This window comes from Triturus cristatus, chromosome 8 (genome assembly GCF_964204655.1).
Source record: "Triturus cristatus chromosome 8, aTriCri1.1, whole genome shotgun sequence".
Lineage (NCBI taxonomy): Eukaryota > Metazoa > Chordata > Amphibia > Caudata > Salamandridae > Triturus > Triturus cristatus.
The window spans coordinates 246727606-246749741 of NC_140591.1; the positions used below are offsets into that span (position 1 = coordinate 246727606).

The 22136-nt window shown below is 41.8% G+C and overlaps 1 protein-coding gene across 4 annotated transcripts in view; it reads left to right on the forward strand.

Annotated features, from left to right (window-relative positions):
* YAP1 (Yes1 associated transcriptional regulator) overlaps window positions 1-22136 on the forward strand; it is a 263203-nt gene that overhangs the window by 143329 nt on the left and 97738 nt on the right. For 2 of the 4 annotated variants that reach the window (XM_085621442.1, XM_085621441.1), the window contains exon 4: window positions 3528-3641. The exons of the other annotated variants lie outside the window; for them this stretch is intronic. In XM_085621442.1, coding sequence (XP_085477568.1) covers window positions 3528-3641 — 114 coding nt within the window. The remainder of the gene's footprint in view (window positions 1-3527; window positions 3642-22136) is intronic. 4 annotated transcript variants of the gene reach the window in all.

The window sequence follows — 22136 nt, forward strand, 5'->3', positions numbered from 1 at the left end:
TAGCTTCACTGTGAGGGACAGCATTCTGTTCTTTCACAAGGAGCATATCAACACAGTCGTTTTCTTCAGTGCCAGGAACTCCTGTGGCAATGTGTGCTTTTTCAGACCAAAAGAATTTTTGCTTTTGCCAGTGTTTGTTATAGCGGTGAGGGCCCCCCAACTCCCACACCAATAAGGTTTTACAAAATCCATGCCAAAACAAGTCGCGCATTAACAAAACCAAAAGGCTGACCAACAATTTCAGACCTACTGGCTTTACCATTGCTTGTTTATTTTTGTTTCCCATACCTTATTAAAACTGGTTACACTGATTTTCCATTATATATATATATATATATATATTTTAGTGAAATACTAGCATACATCAACACATTTTACTGAATGATGTTGCAAAGAAATGGTACCAAAATTGTTACAGTAGTTTAGAGAAAAGGTTTTTGCATTTTTAGTGAACATTTTATTTTGAAAGCAAATAATTATCAATCTTGCTTTTAAGCTTCTGCAAATATTTGCGTCTAATCAGAGAGCATTCTTTGAGTAGTATACTTAGCCTCATATTGCTAAACATTGAAAACGTGTTTATAAGTTTTTATACTGGAACGTCCGTTAGTATTGCAGTCCGAGCTTACAACACTTAATCAAAGCGCTCACCCTAATAATAAAGGCTTTGCATTAACGAACCATAAATACAAGATTGAACAGTATTAACACATGGACATAAATATTACCTTAACTGCAATCAATGCTTTCCCCTGATCTATGATGTGGTACTGTAAACTGGCAGCCAAAGGGTTTGTGCTGTAGGGGGTTGGGCCTTCTTGTCCCAAGGACAAAATTCACATGAAAACTTGTTGCCCTTGACCCCACACAATATGTCCCGGGCGTCGGGCTATAGGCATTCCACATCTTGGGTGGTTAACCGTATCAAATGTGGCCAAGAGGTTCAGCAGAATCCGTATTGTCTTTCCTCCGCCGTCTAATTGGACACAGATCTCCTCGGTGGCAGCAACCAGTGCTGACTCTGTACTGTGTAAGGGCCGAAATCCATGCTGTGCAGGTTCAGTTTATCATTGGACTCTAGAAAAAGAAGCAGGTCTTCGTTAAGGTCTTTTTCAAAAATGTTGGATGGAAACGGCAGACATGAGAGAGGCTGATAATTGTTAACCTCTGTGGGATCATGGGAGGGTTTTTTCAAAATGGCCCGTACTAGGGATTTTTTCCAGGTATTTGGGAAACATCTAGCATCCAAAGTATTGTTAAGGAGGAGTGCTAATTGTCCTGAAATAATGTTGAGGACCATATGAAGGACCAAGGCTGGACAAGGGTCCAGTGGGGATCCTGATTTAGTTGAAAGTATAAGCCTCTCAACTCGTTCGGGCGTTAGATGATTAAACTTTTGTAGGTGAGCTTGTATATTAGCCTCACCTAGGCTCAGCTCATCCAGCTTGTTCTCCGTTTGGCAGCTAGAGAACTAGTTGTATACCTTTTTTACTTTGTTATAGAACAATTCTGCTAATTTGTCACAGAAATCTGTATTTGGGATGAATTGTTTGCTTTCACCAAATTTAGATAAAGCAGTGACTGTTTTGAAAAGTTCACAGGCCGAGTTTTTAGCAGAACTGATTTTCGCAGTAAAAAAGTGTGACTTCACTGAGATTGCCTCTTTATACTTATCAATCGCCTAAGGCTTACTTATATACCCCAGAAGCAGGTTATTTTGCAGTTAAAGGATAGTCTTCCAGAAAGGCAGGTTGGTTACAGGGCTACAAATCCCTTTGGTGCCTGTGGTGCCCTATTCTTACACGCTGCAGAATGTCTGAATTCCAGTGCCTGGGCCTCTAAGATATCAAACACAAAAACAGATTTTTAAGTGACACTTGCATCTAAGATAGCTCCTATGATTAGACTTCTTAAAAACGCATCATTGTGCAGTGGCAAGGGCACCTTCTGTGGTTTTATTGCCTAGAAACGTCATAGGAGCCTCCTGTTCTAGGACACGAGAGTTGGTTGGAATGGAGGAGAGGACCTGGACAAGAGTAAAATAAAGAGGAACGGGAATGGGAAGAGAGAGAAAAAAGGTGAAAGATGAGAATGGAAGGGAAGGAAAAATGAGAGGAAATGAAAGTTTGGAAAGAGAAGAATTAATTAGGGCGGGAAAAACTGAATGCTGGGAAAATAGAATGTGGCATAGGAAATGGATCTATGGTTTTTTTGCACTCCTAAAAATCCATTCTCCTTTGCATACTTTATAGTGGAACTGTATCGTACCTAGTTTTACAAATGTATTATTGTTGGTTGAAGTGGAATGAGTGACAAATTGTTCAACCTTTTAAGTTGTCAAGGGCGGTAAGGTCTGATGGTATTAGAGGCTAATACCATTGAGCTATATTGAAATTAGCTATTGGAGGAAATCTTGATGTGGAAAGTTAACCCATTGAATATGTGATTTGTTTTTTCTGAAAGTTGATAAAAGGGAGCATGACTTGGGTCAAATGAAGGTGACTTGATTGTGTTTACCATTCTTGATGATGTAATTGTAAGGGAGGAGGGACTTGGGTAAAACACATGCAGTGGCAGCATAATATAAAAGTCCTTCAAATCTTAGCAGGTTTCCTTTCAGTTGTTTAAACTTGCATGACTTGCCGATTGTCACAGATTTGCAGCTACCCCTGAATTTCGAAATCTAGATCGGGGGAAAGGATTTCACAGAAAAAGTCAGAATTAACTAGATCATGGTTCCCTTTTTTTAAACTTCCAACGAACCTACCCGATTGGTCAGTGTTATAATCAACAGTAGTTGATTGATTTGGTAGCCTGACTTTCAACATACTAGAACCAATTGTGATTCATTCAACTTTCCGTATCTTTCTTCCTTTGTTCACAAGTCTAATTGATGGCAGCAGTCATATACTGAAGACTTGGCAGCCGCGTTAACGGCTCACCTGCTTGGTGATCTTGCTTGCCAGAATTTCGTTGGATGGCTTTTTCATTTAATGGGAGTAATGTCAGTCGATGCGCGTAACCACACATTTGATCTGAAGTTTTGAAAGTCTTTAGTTTCTGAAACGCTCAAGTCCCTAAGTAACATCTTTTGTTCTTATTTAGATACCATTGCGATATTAAAGTGAAAAATTGTTTTTCTACATCTTCTCCACCTCATAAGTATTGATAGGGCATCACTACATGTTTTCTTACTTATTAGTTATTAGTTGTTGTAATACCCATTGGTAATGACACTTTTGCAGACAGTGTGTTTCTAAAGTCCTTATCTCACTTTTAATCTAAGTAGTGCAGCTGTAATTAGTGTGGTGGTGGGCAACTCTGTACTCTCTCTCCTTTTCACTTTTTACTTGCTTTCTTTTCTGGTGACCTGTTTTTAATATGATTAAAATTGATCAAAGCAGGTAAATTGTATGGCGTCTTCAAGTGAATGTTCCATTAGTCCAGCCTTTTAGATCCTTATCCTTTTTTATTTTTATGTGGCTCATACAAGAACCTAACTGGATTTAATTACTTTCATATTGCAGGCCCCCTGCCTGATGGATGGGAGCAAGCTATGACCCAGGATGGAGAGATTTACTACATTAATCATAAGAACAAATCCACCTCTTGGCTAGATCCAAGACTAGACCCACGCTTTGGTAAATGTTCATCTAACTAGTTTTGGTTTCCTTCCTTAAAAATTTGTGTGTGTTTTTTCTGTGCTTATAGAATAATCATTTCTCATAAAGTCTTTGGCTCCAGTGTCTAAAACTAGTTTTTGATTTACATTATTTGTTAATAAGAATTTGGTTAACAGAGGGACAACTCAATCAGATACATCTTTAGCGCCAACCAGGGTAATAAACATGCATACATTATAATCTTAGCATTAAACTAAGACAAATTGGCATTTGCTCAAAAAAAGTTTTTTAAACAGATGATACATTTCTACCAAAAGAATATTTTGGTTAATACAAACATTTTCCAGATTTAAGCTTGACAATGAGCTTCAATAATGTTGCCACATACTTCTTGGTGTATGGCAAATATTAAACCTCATATAATAACATAGCTACTTGTTATTGCTGGGACAAACTAGGAATCTGAATAGTCCAGCATAACAATAGAGCGATTATTCTTTTTTTCAAGGACGTCCTCAAGTTACCAAGAGTGCTATCTTTAATGCATTTTGATGAGCTTTCTGCAGAAATGCAAAGGAAGCGCAGTTTCAGACTTCTCTAGTAGTAAATAAAAATAATTTATGTGCTGATTCTGAATTCAGTAGCACATCCCTTCTAAATTGTAGAGTGCTGCACCATCCCTTTGGCACTATGGGTATTCACTTCAAAAAGGCAAGTTTGTTTTTTCATGAGCAGGGACTATGCACATAAGTTACTGTCTTGGAATTCAAAATGCTTAAGCACATATTTAAAATTTCCATTTTTAAACCTTGAGAAGTGACAGTAGACTTTAGATTTGGATTACCAAAAAATGTTAGGCCTGGAAAATGTGTATGTGCCCCCTTTGCTTCTTTTCGCTTGAGTTCACTCTACTTTTGCTCATCCCATAAATTGATTTACAACACCAGTATACATAGTGTAAGCCTGAGGTGTATTTCTCAAAAAAAGTTTCATCTTGTTGAGTGTTTTCCCACTTTCAGTATTGAAAATGTAAGTGATTTAATTTTTCTGATAGTCTAATCACTACCATATTTGCTCTTTGTGGTGTTTGCCCTGTATAAACGATAGTTTCCTCTTACTGGGAGATGGGCAATTGGCCAGAATCATAAGATATACTCCGCTTGAATTTCATCTGCATGCAACATAGTTGTATGTTTCAGTTACTACTTGACCGAGATGGATGAAGATTCAGTTAGAGTGAACCTTATGCTTACGTGTGGTTCAGTGTTTAGTGGTGGTGCTGGAATGAGAGTTATACCTACGTCTCCTGATTTGATTTGCCACTTCTGTGTTGTTACAGTATAGCCAAACACTGAAAGTAGCACCATACATCTATACAACTATTTCTAGAGTATTTGAGAACCAATTTGTGTCAGTGTTCTAAAGCAAAAATAGTGTCCTGTTCGGAGTTTGTGACAAATCACCATCCAATCTGTTAGTGCCTTGAAGATTGAAACTAGTACTGATGTCCAGCTAGCAAGGCAGCATTCCATACCAGTTTCTGTTGAGTTAATCTCTGCCTCCTTTTTTCCAAGCTTTTGACTAGGACATGAATGGGTTAAAATGAGTAAGGACATATAGATGATATATGGTGAGGAATTCTAATAAGTCACACATTTATTTGTAGACCAATTTTGACATTGGAAGAAGTCCCTTCCCCTATTGCTGCATTATATTTCATATGAGATAGACTTGTATTTCTGAATAATTTGACGGTCACCGGTTTTCTTAGACTGAGTTCTGATTGTTAGGTGAAATGTACCTTATATGAACATTTTAATGAATATTTACTACACAGTAAGAGGTGGACTAAGTGTGACCTCCTTTTGAACAAACCAAAATGATTCCTTTCATTATTTGTCCTTTTATTTTTTAAAGATGTTTTCATGAATCCAGCTTTATTGACATATACCACTGAATAATATGTGCACCCAACACGTGTTTCGCCACCTGTTGCTCATAGCACTGGGGCTTTCTTAAGGCTGCAGAAAACAAGAATGAATAAGTAAAGATAAGTGATTAGAGTCCTGTAATCCGGTAAGGCCATCTCCTCAGGAGTGGGACATGAAGGAAAACCCTCGACTTCATAGACATAAGTGAGGACTTTCTGGCTGTCTTGAGGTTTTTGGGTCAAAGAATAAATCCATCATAAGGGCGAAAGATATAATAGAAGTTCTGTCCGAGTCCATGCATAAAGCCAACTTATATAAAAGGCTAGTCCTGATAAATGGTGCTGGCAGGCATCTCTTGACAAAATTATAGAGCAGGAAAGAAAAAGAGAAAAGGAAAAAATCCGGGGGGAGATCAGTAAAGAGAAATGGGAAACTAACAATGAACGTCCCTTGTACATTTGCCATAAAGTGTAGGTAAGTGGTGCAAAAGTCCTCACTTATGTCTTATGAAGTCATGGATGTTATTCAGCCGTAAACGTCAATAATGCTGGATTAATGAAGAATTCATTCGAAAAATAAAAGAACAAATAAATAGTGAAAGGAATTCATTTTGGTGTATTCAAAAGGAAGGATGCACTTAGTCCAGCTCTTATTGCTATTACATTGGGTAACGTAAGGTCCAAACCCCTTAGTGTGCTCCACCCATACTCAATTTGGGTATTCAATAACAGGAAGAGAGTGCTGGACTCTGCACTTCACTACTACAAATGTTTGATACGCAAGCACTTCAGAGTGTATGCCTCTGTGCCTGCGGGTGTAGCGTTTGTAAACCCCTTGCCCCCTCACAATTCTGTAACTGATAAAATTCACATATGTAAAATATTGCCAACTGTTACTAGGATTAAAATGTTTGTATTATGTGAACCTGTAGATCACATGTTTTACACACACCTGGCAGTCCTCTGTCTTTGACACAACCTCCATCAGACAATCCTCCTCCTGCTCGAGCACAGGCTGTTTAACTGTGTAATGATCTCCTGCTCGTTAGAAGACTGCATGGAAATACACCATATCTAGTGGGTTTGGTAGGGGTCAAAGGGTGGGTCTTCCTGAGGGTCCACAGCCTAATCATGCCATTGGTCGCTACCCTCCTCAGTAGCAACAGGCTTGTTTAAAGGAATTTGTTATTGTACTTAATGCCCTCACCTGAATAGGTGTGGTGTGACTGATATGAAGGCGAATTCTGGGGTGACTTTGGTGGCAGAGTAACATTTTCCTTAACACCCCCAACAAGACATTCTCATAAATCCTGGTGCTGAGAGGAATACTCTGGTCTGGGTCGATTCCAATTGTTCATTGACTTATGATGTCTTCTCTGTTGATTCTGGTATCTGGCACTGAAGGTCGTGTCTTTTGTAGCTCAACAGTCCTGGAGCTTGAAAGGTCGTCCGAACCCAGTGGTGGAAAAAGCTGTGGAAAAAAATGAGGTGGGGCCTATCGTGGTATACTGTGGGTTTTGGGGAGGGATCATGAGTCACTTTGAAACCAAAACATATAGTTTGGGGAAAAACAACTACCAAAGTCTGCACCCAGCAGTAGATGGCAGGATTGTTCCAAAGCATGTGAAGCTACAGCACTGTATGCTGCAAACAGGTATAGCATACTAACATTTTCCATTCAACAGTAAAGGCTCTTCCATAATACTAACTTTTGTGATTATCCTGTCTCAGGTCGGAACATGCTGAGGAACTTAATAGTGAAAAAAAAAAATACTCCATTTAGGTGTGGAACATATATAAAGCTAGGATACTTGCGTCTGCATTACCTTGTAAACAGGCAGTCATGAAATCCCTTTTTAGAGGCAGATTTTCAGCATATTGTAGGGCTCTTGCTAGTTTAAATATGGTGTGGGTATTTCTGCTCTACTGTTTGTGTTGAGAATCGGGGGGAGGGGTGAGGGGGGACTCGAGTTTTGCAGCGTGAATCTTTTTCTGGATTCACATGTTGTGCATTATTCCGCCATCTAATGGTTGAGTCCGGAATAGTTCTTGTTTTTCTTTTTTCGTTTTTTAGGTCTCGCCTTGCTATCGCGTAAGCGATAGCAAAGCGAGACTATTGTAAAAGGGCATTTCAAAGTGCTCCCAAAAAGCGGATTGCATTGCTAGCACGCACACAATCACACGCTTGGTGCCGCCATGCACTCCGCTTTTTGGGAGCACTTCAAAGGGTTCGCTCCCCCGCCTGGAATGCGCTCCCCCGCCCCCAAGCGCGCGTGCGCCACGCTCCGCCGGGCTTGTTTAATTTCAGCTGTTTGAGAATGCGCAGCTGGTCATGTTATCTTGTTTAGCTCATTTGCTGTACTTTCGCTGGCCTCACAGAGAAGATATTTTCGAGCCTCGCAGAAAATAAACACTGCCTTGCTTCAGAAGCTTCGCTTGTGCTTTTCACGCAGCGTTTTTGTCTGCCGAACTGCCCTCCTTCCACTAAACAGGGTGATGGCTGGCCGTAGAAAACCCTTCGCTCAGTCAAACCAAACACACGCGGCGTGATTTTAGGCTCCGGCAGTAAGGTAGCTATCCTGCAGTGCTCGTTATTTCTACCCTATAACAGCAAGCATTGGAGTTATTAACACACACTGCAGGCACTTCTCTGCAGCGGTAACAATACCCCATTGCTGGTAGCTGCAGCCAACAGCTCTGACTCTCCCGGGCGGCCCCGCCCATGCTTCAAGGACTGGTCATGCTTAAATATGGAAACCGTGAGGGGGAAAAACCTTCTCGAGGGACGTAAGTAACCCCTCCATGTGAGAAATTTTGTTTACAAAGTTAATTTGCTAATTTTCCACAAATATATTGAGCTGGGTAGATTTTGTAGAATTTTGTTTTGCAGTCTCACGCCTCACGCCTCACCCCCATGCAAACTACCGTTGGAAAACACCAAAACACACGCTCGCCTTTCCCTCGCTTCGGGCTGTTCTCCCTTTTACAGCTGCCCCCTCCTCCTTATCTACTACCGGACGTGGATTATTTTATTGTAAGCTCGACCCTCTTCCCGCCCGCCTCTACGGTCGCATCTCTTTGCCTTCTCAGACCTTGTTTATCCTACCTTGAGCAGAGTTACAGATCAGTAAGCGATTACGTGGCACATTTAGTATAAGCATATTCACATATTAAGTTAAAGCGGCTCAGTGCAATCAAGGCCCTTTGATTTTAACTTTGGCAGGCACTGCGCTTTACACAGCGACGCGTTTTATATCCGCCTTCCACAGTGAAGTGCAGAGGCAGCCGACGTTAAAATCAAAGGGCCTTCTTGCATGCACTGAGTCACTTCACTTTTACTGACTACACCACGCTTTATATCTGCGTTCGCATAGTCAGCGAAAGCAGCTCAGAGGCATGCAGGCCCTTCGATTTTAACTTTCGCAGGCACCCTGCTTTAAATCTGCCCTTCAGATAGTAGTTACTCACTGCCCTTTCTCTGAAAATATATTTTCAACGGTTTCTATGCAGGGCTAGAGGCCTCCAGATCCCTTTCTACTTTTTGAGTGATTACCACCGAGAAGCGCAGCCTTGTGCCCCTTCTGAAGTGGAGCCCCAAACACGTCCATAAGTAGAAGCCGCTCCTGTGTTCCTGTCACAGATTTCCGGCGTCACAATGGCAGTGCCAGGGATTGTAAGGGAAGCCAGGGATCGCAGCTGCGACCCCTGGGGACCCGCAAATGATGTCTCCATGGAGTAGGGAGGGCTTAAGGGATGATTAGGGAGGGACATGCACCCGCCCACTAATGAGTAAGCCCAAACATGCAACATTTTAGAAGAGGTAAGCGGGAGATTTATCAAAGTTATCAGGAGAATCTATTTCTCCCAGTGACTTCTATTGAGGGTGATGCCTTAATCGGGTCTATTGTCATGGATGGGACTTGCACGTGTGCTGCTGCAAGGTCAATATCAGAGAAGCAAACATTTTATTTTACTTACCTGTCATGAGCACAGAGAAAGCGCTATAGCAGGCAGAGAGAGCATGACAAAAATGTTGTGCACTGGCCTGCCGGAGAAGGTTACTGGCTGTGAATACATTTTTGCATGCAGGAATCGGGAGGTGGGAGACTAGCTTTGAAATCGGTAGTCTCCCGCCTGAATCGGGGGGGTTGGCATGTATGTAAGCCCATCACTACACAAACTGTGGGGCACATTATCAAGACAGGCGATAAAATTATCTCCGCTTTAGCGGCAGAAAACCGATGCTAAAACGGCGATAATGGGCTTGATAATATGCTCTATGGAATTCCAATTGAAGCCCATGTTAGATGTGAAGGACATCTAACATGGTCTTCAATTGTAATTCCATAGAGCATATTATCAAGCCCATTAACACCGTTTTAGCGGCAGTTTTCTGCCGCTAAAGCGGCGATAATTTTATCGCCTGTCTTGATAATATGCCTCTCTATTTCTATGGATACTACCGCCACAAATGAGCCATAACAGTCATAAATATACTCTAGCTCAGAGCTAGAGTAAGTCTAGCGCCAGACAGACAACCACGGGTAATGCAACACAATTGCCATTGAAAATGAAGGAGGCAAGGACAAAAAATTAAAGCATATAGGAACTACTGTTAAATTAAATTGACTTATTTTAACTTCAAAAAAATATAAGTACATTTAATATAAAGAAGTGCCTATTTACTCGGCTGTTGACCAATGGTACAAAATCTTTGCTATTTACGCAGTGGCTGGCAAAATAGTCCATAATTTGCTGTTTAGACTAAATAGTTGAGATGGTGTACAATTTGACCAGTGTATGTATAAATAGTGCAAATGAGGTCTTTATTTAGCCTGCCATAAGGGAAACAAGCATTTGCAATGCACTAGGTCTCGCATTTGAGGGAGTTTAAGCTATTGGCATTGTAAATGACAATGCCTTTTATTTATGTTTTAAAAACCAACATGTATAAATAAAAGGCATTGCCATTCACAACGCCAATAGCTCAAACTCTCACAAGTGCGAGACCTATTGCATTGCAAATGCTGGTTTCATTTATTTCCTAGGCTGTTCCATTTGAAAAACATTGTGAGTTTCTGTTCAATCGAGGCCCCCACCAAACGGACATGTGATATTGGTACTTTCTTAATTGGAAATCAAAATATTACTTGAGATTACTGCTTTGTGATCTCTCTTTAATGTGACCTACATCAATCCTCGCATCTGTGAGGGCCATATGAAACGGTATACTTATGAGATGCAGGATGTTTTGTGTTGTCTGCATTGGATTCCTCGGATGTTTCCATAAGATGAGCTATGATTAACAATTTAGATATATTAGGGTCATATGGCATTCTTATGTGGATGGAGAGGACATTCCTAATTAGTGCCTTTGGCAAATGAAACGAACTTTGTGAAGCTTGATGCACACCAAGAAAGCCCCTCACAAGTAGATAAATGAATGTTTATTCCATTTGTTTGTGCGATGAGTGCCTTTGCAGAGGATTAAGTAATTTCTAGGGATACCTGTGTTTGGTGGACAGCTATCCTGATTGGCACCTAGGCAATGCAGTTAGTTGCAGAGCAGGTTGTACAGTGTTCTAGTAGCTAAATGATAACTATGTCTAGGTAAAAGGTGTATCGAGAGTCATATTAATATACTGCTGTAATAATGTCTTACTCGTCACTTGGGCATTGATCTGAGACTTCGAACTGGAGGATGGAAGGTAATGACTGACATTGCCTTTCCTCCAAATCAGAAATCCGTGATTTAAAGTGCATGTTGTATTTAAATGAAATTGCTGGATCGCTAGCAGCTGAGAAAAGAGACAAAAGCAAATTAGATTTACACCTCTGTGTGGAGATTGCTTGTTCCAGTAATCTACAGTACCAGAAACCTAGTGATGTGATGCTTTCATTAGAAAAAACTGTAGGCTCAGACATTGAGTGTAAACCCCTGTAGGTGGTTCCCATGCTTTTTTCAATGATTGCCCACTCTGTACAAGTATGTTGCAGAAGTTAGCCACCTTCCCAAAAGCCTAGATTGGTTGTGTACAGTTTTTATCAACACTTTCTTCTCTGTGCTTCAAACTTTTTCGAAGGAAAAATGCTGCTCAAACCGGATTCTAGGAGGCCTCTATAGCACTAAGACACACACAACTAGATAAATTGTACAATATGCGGTTATGAGCTGACCAAAAACCCCATTAATATTTTATGGATAAGACCAGAGCACTATTAAAATAGCAAGTTTGATAAAAATCTTTAGGAATCCTTCAAATGTTTATGTACGTTTGAGTAGCCCTTTTTTGTTCTTAATTGATATTATGTTTGAGCTTTCCGTTTTTGGCTCTAACGAAGTTAGCAAGGGGTTCCAACTCCTGTGTCATGCCTGAATTTAATTCTAAGTAGGATATGGTTTTCCCCATAGGTTCTTCCTTTGTTAAAGTTTATTTACAGATTTAAGAGATTGTTGAAGATTGAGCTTCAATTGTCCTTGATAAACCTGAATTTTCTAACTTTTTGATCTTCTGAGGTCTGCTTTTCTATCCTTTAGTCATTTTTTTCTTTTTTTCGTTTCATGATCTTGCATCATAATGTTGTCTTGTCTTGGTGATTATTGCTGAATTCTTCAGTGACCGTTTTCTGATGACATATGATATTCGGGTCTTTTAACAGTTGTGCTCAGTCTCAATCTGAGGGTATTGCTATATATTCACCTTCTCAATCATGAATGAGATCGGTACATGGTCATGCCAATGTGTGTTTCAGTTATGGTATTGAGAAGAGGCTGAGAGGTAAACCAGTGGTCAGTTCTCCTGTGAGTTGTGTGGATTAGAGAAAAATATTAATTCTTATTAGGCAGGATTGGCAGCACACCCAACATAAGTTAGATTGTCGTCCTATAACTTTTAAAAAGTTTTTGAGAATTTCCTGGGGGAAGTTTCTTGCAGAGGGTTTTCTGTCTATGAAGCTATTTAGGTATGTGTTGCAGTTTGTTCCACGTACCAAGTTGTATTGGTAGGGGAGTGCTTCGAACACTAACGTCAGCTGGAGCATAAATACTGATCACATTGTATGTGATGTTGCCAATTACAACAGTGCTCTAACCAATGTACCATTTTTGCCTGACCTGGCTACTCTACACAAGCCAAAAATATACCCCCTGGGAAGCCTTTAAAACATTCATCACACCATTCCAAAAACCATTTTACCCCAACTGGAAATGGTTGTACCTCTCAACCTTAGAAACAAACTTCACTATAGAAGAAACACTGAAAAGCTCACGTAGCCTCAATAGAAATAAAAAACCTGGCCCCCACCAACTTCCGCCTAAATTCTCTCAACTACTCCCTGAAACACTAAGCCAGAAACTCATAATACTTTTCAACCCTTCTAAAGATTTCCGGAAGATGCAATGATATTAATCCACAAAAAGAGCAAAGATCCACAAGGTACAAAAACCTACAGTCCCATCTTGTTAATACAGTCTGCAAAATCCTAGCCAAAACACTAGCCGCACAATTAGGTCCATTGATTTCACCCTTGGTCCAACCTAACCCATCAGGATTTGCTCAGAGCAGGCCTTGGCATCCAATACTATTTACTTACCAACTTCATCTTCCAAGCGGAAACCGAGGCACACAATACTTGGTGGGCATTCACACTGGAAGCGGAAAAGTGTGATTGGTCCTAACTCGTTAAAGTTCTTTAGTGGCAAGACCTTCCAAAAATATTCATTTAAAGTCCTTTATGCTAACCCCACAGCACCAGTTCACGCCACTTGAAAGCTCTAAGTTTCTACCTCACTAGAGTTACTAGACAAAGTTGCCCCTTTCCCACTCTTAATTGTAGCACTTGAGCCTTTACTAGAAGGAATCAAACAATCAGTCCATAGAAGACATCAAAGTCAATTGAATACAAATGCTCAACTTACACAGTTGATCTACTCCTGCTCAGCCCACAACACTCCATCTCAAACCTCCTAAATAAGCTAGAAATATATACCTTTTTGTCTCGGTGCAGACAGAAACAAGACAAAACTGAAAGTATCTCAAAGGGGTGTCTTAAAAATGTATTCCGTAATTGCAAACGGTCCCACTCTCAGAAAACATACTCCGGAACCCCCTTCTCAAAATATATTGATACCTGCTCTAACCTTATTCCACAGAATGTTCTGGAAGAAATAAAAAAGAAAACCTCTAGCCGGGCTACTCTCCTCTCTTGGAGGGCTGCCCTGACACAATAAAGATGATGCTAACTCCGATCATTGTCTACACCCTGAATTTGCCCCCCTTCAATCCTCTCCAAAGCCCAACCACCCACCCTCCCGCCTTGTTTATTCTAGGAGATCGAGAATTTACACTGTTCCTTTCTCCGTTAGGGCAGAAACCTGAACATCTCACAAAACAAACTTGAATTATGAAAACCCCTTGGAGAGGTGGGGAGGAGGGTGTTACGTTACCAAATTTCAGTACTTATCATGTAGCAATACTTACTTCCTCATTTGATCCCACTTTCTTTGTTCCTCTAGACTTTCAGTGTAAGACTGTTCCTCCTTTGCAGTCCATTTAGAAACAAAGAAAATGATCACACAATATAAAAAAAAAAAACTTTCTAAAGTAGAATTCCAGTATAACCCTTTAGTTTGACCCCATCTTACGCCCTACAAGACCAAACTATTCTGGAAACTTTGGATGGGCTGCTGTATCCACAATATCGGCCAGCTATATGAACAGGTCACCCCATTACCCTTCTGTAGCCTCCAGCTATGCTGCAACTTGGAAAAAACAGGAAGAGAAAAATGTGTAGAAATTCATACAATGCGCTCTTCAAGCATTGCCTGTAGCAAGGTAACAAAACACAACCACTTGCAAAGACCTAGATACAAATCAGCCAACAACTGAAGCTATTTATTCATTTTTCATAATAAACAGTAAAGTTTGTTTTTGGCCCGTGATCACCGCTGGCTTTGCTGAGGAGATAGTGCTAACATAGAACACATGCTGTTCTTCTGTCCTAAATTGGATGCCTTCTTGGGCAAAATATCTAAAGACGTTACTTCCATCATACTGCCAAACAATGATCTTCCACTTAAACACCACCTCCTCTTGGTATTATCTCCTAACAATATCATATACAAACCAAAAGTCAACTAGTTAATCTATTAGTAGCGGTTTCTACCCAACAGATCACCACCCATTGAAAATGTTATAACCCTCCTCGCAATGCTGGAACACATTTTGGCCCACTCACAGGATTGAAACTAGTTTGACTGAAACAGACCTTTTACGCAAACATTTCTAGAGCTGTGGTACCGTCTGAGTGAAATCTTATCTATTTAACATACAATCAGCTTCAACGGTGATATGAACTCTGAATGAAATAGCTCGAAGTCAAATCCTAATACTGTTAATAATACAATGCCATATTTCTAGCTTATTTGCGGTGTTGGGTTTATTTAAGACTTAGGTGGGCGAATTTCTATAAACTGATCTCACTGAAGAAATTGCAAGTATGTCATGTGGGCCTTCACAACCTCTTTTGTGGAAATTCTTGTGCTGGGGTGAGTTTTTAGTTGATATTGTAGTCGTGCAACATTTTGGTTGAAGGACCACTGCATCTGCCCACCCTGTTGTTTGCACATTGTTGCATGAGCCCCTTCCAACATAAGGAGAGAACCTGTGGGGCATGCGTGTTAATACTCAACTCTACCTCCCCATTTAGAAAAGTTTGCCTGTTCTGCTGTTGACGGAACAAACACTTTTAACTTCATTGGCTTTCCCAAGCAGCCAGTCTTTTTAAAAAAATTTTGTTAACAATAGGACTTAAGTGTTCGGTCTATAAAAATTAGCAGAACTCAGAAATATGATTATGCTCCTCGACTGTAACCAAGTTATGGCTGAAGTGCATCTAGAATAAACTTTTCAGAGTCACTGCTTCCCATTGCACTGTCTGGTGCACAACTGATGTTCTATGTGTGCCTCTCCGTTTCAAGACTGTGCTTGTAATTGCCACACCCCTCAAGGATTGGTCCCAGTACCGCAGGAAATGTGAAGTTGAGCACTTGTACAAAACATAGCACTGGTATCACACCACAAACCAGGTGTAAACAGTGTTCAGGCAGACGGTCTAAGCAGATGGGTAGGCACAACACACAAATGGGATTTAAATGAGGAGTTACTAGATCAAGCATTCAAGGCATGGAAAAAGCCAGACATAGACCTATTTGCAATACAAGAAAATGTAAAATGCCAAAGCTTTGCATCCTGAAATAATCAACCACAGTCTGAAGGATATTCTCTGTAGATAAGTTGGCACAGGAGTACATACACATCTTCTCTGATTTCTATAATTCTAAGTGTGATAATTTCAGAACTTTAAAGATTGTTGTAGTATTAATACCACCCAGGTGGCCACGTCATATAGGGCATTCTCACCTCAGAGTTGTCTCCTCAGAACAGCATCAAACGATCAGGACATAAAGATCTGCTGACAGCACAAAAGGGGAAGAATATTGGATCTTGATTCATGCAATCATAGAATTTGGACATTTTAAAGCTACCAGATAATATAGGGATGAAAATTATTTATACCAAAAGTAGTATTGCTTTATCACATCTTTCGATCAGTACAGCTTCCTTCATTTTACCAAAATCTTGCAAATGCAGCAGAAAGAACTTTACAAGCATACATTAGACGTGAGAAGAGCAGTAATGTGCTTCACTCGAGAGACCAACCATTTGAAAAATAAATCATTTTTTCATGGCATATGCACTGCGGAGGTGGGGAACTTCCGCCAGTGACTATATGCACTATTGAGAGATGAATTTTGCACACAGACCAGTTGTACTATCAAATGGCAAACAAAAACTAGACATTAAACCAAGAGCACATACTTCAAGAAAGAAGGGTGCGACATTAACCTTTACATGCAACGTCTCATTAAAAGACTAAACACACTTTTGCTAAAAATGACTGAAGGGACAATCCAGCTGAAAATGAAACTACAGTAGGTAAAACAATTTAAAAACAGCTATTTGTCACAACTTCCTCATCGAACCTCTGCAGGGACAAATAGCTATACTCTATGCATAGCATTAGAATCTTGATTATATTCTGTGCTGCAAAAGATACCAGTTACTTTCCCATAATGTGACGTTGCACCATAAACTCTTCTAGCTTCTCACGTGACACTTTGCCCTCGACACTGATGGAAGAAGCATATGAAGATTTTTTTTTTAAGTGGATGTCCCCTATGGGTGCGTTGTGTGCTTCTTTCTGGTCGATGTCATAGTGAGTCACATAGCTCTGCCCATGTTAACCTGAATAGAAAAGAAAAATTATATATTACTACGAACTCTAATTGCCAAACCACTAGATGACAGAGTTATGCACAACATGTGACCTCTGTGCAAGGGCCAGTAACCTGCTAGAGGGTTGTATTCAGAGATTTATTGAATCTTGTTGGGGAGTCCACATCTGAAAGAGTTAATACTCATGTTAGTGGCATTACAGGATGGAAAGCATGCTGCAGAGCCAAGTAGTCCCAGCCAATCCAAGTGGTAGCCAATCATTCATCTCATAGTAACGTAGAGTCTTAGTGTCAGTAAGGATGTCCTAATGTCAGTATGATACAGCATCACCGTTTTGGGCCAAACAACACACACCTTGAAGACATCTGAGACGCAAAATGACGCTCCACAGAAACCCTGGCTCTGAATGCAAAGAAGAAATAGAAACCTGGGATATCCTTCAAGATTGCCACCGTCTTAGAGTGGTACAAAAGGGGGTGGTGATGGACGGAGCATCAGAACCAATCAAACACTCACACCCAGTCAACAGATCTGGGTTTGATCCATCACCGTTCTTTAGCCCACTCTGCCACCCCAGTTCAGACATGGCCATATGCAAATCAGTCTGACCCTGTGCCTCATGGGAACAGTCCAGCCCGAACTGCCAAGCCATGCCTTCCCTGGACCGGAAACAAGCTTCCTAGGACCGGTTTCTGGCATTTCAGCCGTCTTCAGCCAGGCTTGCTTGAATCCAGTGGCAAAGTGAGCAAGGGGCTCACGTCTGAGCATACCCTGCCAACTTATGGCGAACAAAGCGGTACAAAAGGGGGTGGTGATGGACGGAGCATCAGAACCAATCAAACACTCACACCCAGTCAACAGATCTGGGTTTGATCAATCACCGTTCTTTAGCCCACTCTGCCACCCCAGTTCAGACATGGCCATATGCAAATCAGTCTGACCCTGTGCCTCATGGGAACAGTCCAGCCCGAACTGCCAAGCCATGCCTTCCCTGGACCAAGAACGGTGATGGATCAAACCCAGATCTGTGGACTGGGTGTGAGTGTTTGATTGGTTCTGATGCTCCGTCCATCACCATCCCCTTTTGTACCGCTTTGTTCGCCATAAGTTGGCAGGGTATGCTCAGACGTGAGTCCCTTGCTCACTTTGCCACTGGATGCAAGCAAGCCTGGCTGAAGACGGCTGAAATGCCAGAAACCGGTCCTAGGAAGCTTGTTTCCGGTCCAGGGAAGGCATGGCTTGGCAGTTCGGGCTGGACTGTTCCCATGAGGCACAGGGTCAGACTGATTTGCACATGGCCATGTCTAAACTGGGGTGGCAGAGTGGGCTAAAGAACGGTGATGGATCAAACCCAGATCTGTGGACTGGGTGTGAGTGTTTGATTGGTTCTGATGCTCCGTCCATCACCACCCCCTTTTTTGTACCGCTTTGTTCGACATAAGTTGGCAGGGTATGCTCAGACGTGAGTCCCTTGCCCACTTTGCCACTGGATTCAAGCAAGCCTGGCTGAAGACGGCTGAAATGCCAGAAACCGGTCCTAGGAAGCTTGTTTCCGGTCCAGGGAAGGCATGGCTTGGCAGTTCGGGCTGGACTGTTCCCATGAGGCACAGGGTCAGACTGATTTGCACATGGCCATGTCTAAACTGGGGTGGCAGAGTGGGCTAAAGAACGGTGATGGATCAAACCCAGATCTGTGGACTGGGTGTGAGTGTTTGATTGGTTCTGATGCTCCGTCCATCACCACACCCTTTTGTACCGCTTTGTTCGCCATAAGTTGGCAGGGTATGCTCAGACGTGAGTCCCTTGCTCACTTTGCCACTGGATTCAAGCAAGCCTGGCTGAAGACGGCTGAAATGCCAGAAACCGGTCCTAGGAAGCTTGTTTCCGGTCCAGGGAAGGCATGGCTTGGCAGTTCGGGCTGGACTGTTCCCATGAGGCACAGGGTCAGACTGATTTGCACATGGCCATGTCTAAACTGGGGTGGCAGAGTGGGCTAAAGAACGGTGATGGATCAAACCCAGATCTGTGGACTGGGTGTGAGTGTTTGATTGGTTCTGATGCTCCGTCCATCACCACCCCCTTTTGTACCGCTTTGTTCGCCATAAGTTGGCAGGGTATGCTCAGACGTGAGTCCCTTGCTCACTTTGCCACTGGATTCAAGCAAGCCTGGCTGAAGACGGCTGAAATGCCAGAAACCGGTCCTAGGAAGCTTGTTTCCGGTCCAGGGAAGGCATGGCTTGGCAGTTCGGGCTGGACTGTTCCCATGAGGCACAGGGTTAGACTGATTTGCACATGGCCATGTCTAAACTGGGGTGGCAGAGTGGGCTAAAGAACGGTGATGGATCAAACCCAGATCTGTGGACTGGGTGTGAGTGTTTGATTGGTTCTGATGCTCCGTCCATCACCACCCCCTTTTGTACCACCGTCTTAGAGTGGGCATGCATACTGTGCAGGGTAAGGTACTGAATGGAAATCGCAGAATCTTCTGTGCTACACCTGTCAAAGGTTGCCAGTGTTCTTGGTACACTAGTCGAGAAGCTCCATAATAACCATAGACCTCTGGGACAGGATACAACCTTCAATGTAGGAGCGCCTGTCAATCAATGGAGGTAGACAGTGCAGCTAATGCACATGCAGCTCCTCAAATTCTCCTCAAGAACACATTTGATATGCACAAGATAAGAAGCAGTGAACCACGGGTCTTGGTTTGCTTAAACGTTCTTTCACTATTGTCTGACAACCGGGTAATCAAACGTCCTTGACATTTTTAAAGGTGTACCATGGCACTACTCTGCAAAGATTAGATGCATCTCATATAACCAGTGGTCTTGGGAAAATGTTGTTCATGAACGTTAGCCAGACAAACTGTACTGCTAGCCAGGTGAAGAATTGAAAAGGCGTTTTGGTAAATTAATTCCTGGCCTGATTGTCCTAAAGATATCAGGGTTGTGTCCCGAGGCGTTGAGTACTCGCAGTTGGACAACTCTGTTAGCAAGTATCACCTATTGTGCCTTTAACTTTAGCAGCTCAACCTCACTAAATGCCAAGATCCTTCTTTTTAGATTTTTGGGATCTTGGTGTAGAGCAGGTGGAAGGTTAAAGCTTACTCTTGAAGGGTGGTGTTGGGTAGAATGTGGAGACACGATTAACAAAGTAACTCATAGGGCACACCTTACGTTCATATGTGGGGGGCCCTGTTTGAGTATCAAGCTGGCTATGAGTATCAAGCAGCTCTACTCACTACAAGGACCGCATTCAGAAAGCTCTGGAAAGGACTTTTCTGTCCACCACGGTAAAACCCTGAGCGGGTAGGCTTGACAGTTTTGGTCAGATCTCGAATTTTCTCTCATCACCTTCAGAAAAGGAATACAGACCAGCCCTAGCATTACCCCTAAAAGTCCCCCCTCTAAATCACACTCTGATCCGTGCTTCCCACCACTTTGTTAACGCCCTATTTTAAAATGGATTAAATGGGGTTTCGTGGCTAAATATTAACCTTCTAACCTGGAGGCATGGGTTCTAATTCCAACTGCAGGACTTTAACAAGCATTTCGTAGTACTGGGCAAGTAACTTCATCTTACTTATGTAACAGCCACGCTTGATGGATCAACACTCGGCACCCCGCTGTATAAAATTAAATACATAAAAATATGTATTCTGAGGTAGCTTTTGCAAGCGTGCTAACTCAAAAAAAAATCACATCACTCCAGCATTTCCATTAAATGGTAGTATGTAACTTTGATGCTGTAGCTAACAACGATGTTTAAGAGTAATAACTCTAGTGTGTGACTTGTTTTATGCCTCACACAGAAGTGGGCCATTACAAAAAATTGGGGTGACCCGCACTAGTCCATGGACCTGGGTAATGCTCGGTATAGAAAACAATGGTCCTAGACTAATTTCCTTAGGAAGGTGTTCGTTAATCAAAATCTATGAAGATGGTACACATAGAACTCAAGTCACATCATAAGTGTACCCCAGTAGTTTCTCGATTCAATTGAATATATCCTCAAAAAGCCACATAAGCACCATAAATAGCTTCAATAGTGACTATTTAATCTCACAGTTATTATAACAGATCACTGTAGAGAACGTTTCAAAACAGAAAAGAGGGTTGCTCCAGGGGGAGTGGAAAAAGGATTGTGCTCGTGAGAATAGAACAGATATATAGGGAGGGAAATCAGAGAGTAGTTTACACAATTAATTACACATAGTAATGTCCTTAGTAAACTGGTCGTGGTTTACAGTCGCACCAGTTTTACAATGGGGCCTGTCTCTCATGGATTCGAAAGTATTTTTCTGGTTCTTGATGTTGTACAGAGTATAATCTTCTGTAAAGAGGTAGGGATGGTGTGAAGTAGGGTACAGGCTGACTAGGGGAAAGTGTTGACATTTCGACCCTGGTGCATAGAGGGGGGTTTGTATCCTCTGCAGGCGGATCTTCCTCAGGACAGGGATAGGGGGGGAAACAACCTGTATTAAGGCAAAGTCAGGGTCAGGGTCAGCGGTCAGTTAGAATAGGTATTGAAAATTCAATGTGCAGTATTCAGGGCAACAGTGTCAATTGAATCCTAACACTGGTGGATGAAGGCATTTTAGTAAGCCTTCGTTGGGCAGTCCCGGTGATCAGCGCTGTACACCTTGAGTCAAAAAATCACATCACTCCAGCATTTCCATTAAATAGTAGTATATGTCTTTGATGCTGTAGCTAAAAACAAAGTTTGAGAGTGGTTGCTTTAATAAGAGTAATAACTCTAGTGTGTGACTTGTTTTATGCCTAACACAGAAGTGGGAGCACTCATTCACCAAACACTTCCTGAAATAACTACAAGCGTCCCTTATGCGTGTTCTTCCTCTATTGTAGGTCCGCTTTCTTTTAAGTACGCCTTGCATGATCGTGAAGACTGCAAAGCTTGTTTTATTTAGTTATTTATTTTATTCTGAGGTCTCCATTAATCTCCTCCAGGCTTTTCCAGACAATGAGCTCCTCTGTATATGAAAAGGGCAGACCAGCATGCAGTCTCAAGCCAAATGGAGTCCAGCAGTGAGCTGTTGAACTTTAAGGAGTTTCTTATGAAATATTAAGATTTACATTCTGAAATCAAAGGCAAGAAAGGGCGACATTTGTTTGTTTACCTTTCGCCACGTCACCACCATACTATACTCAGATACTGTGTGCTATGTGTTGTCACTGAGTTGCCCCATGTCACGAGTTGGTAGCATGCAAAGACACTTGCCTCTGTTAGCCAAGAGCTTTACCTTATGACTGTTCGTGAAACTTGAGA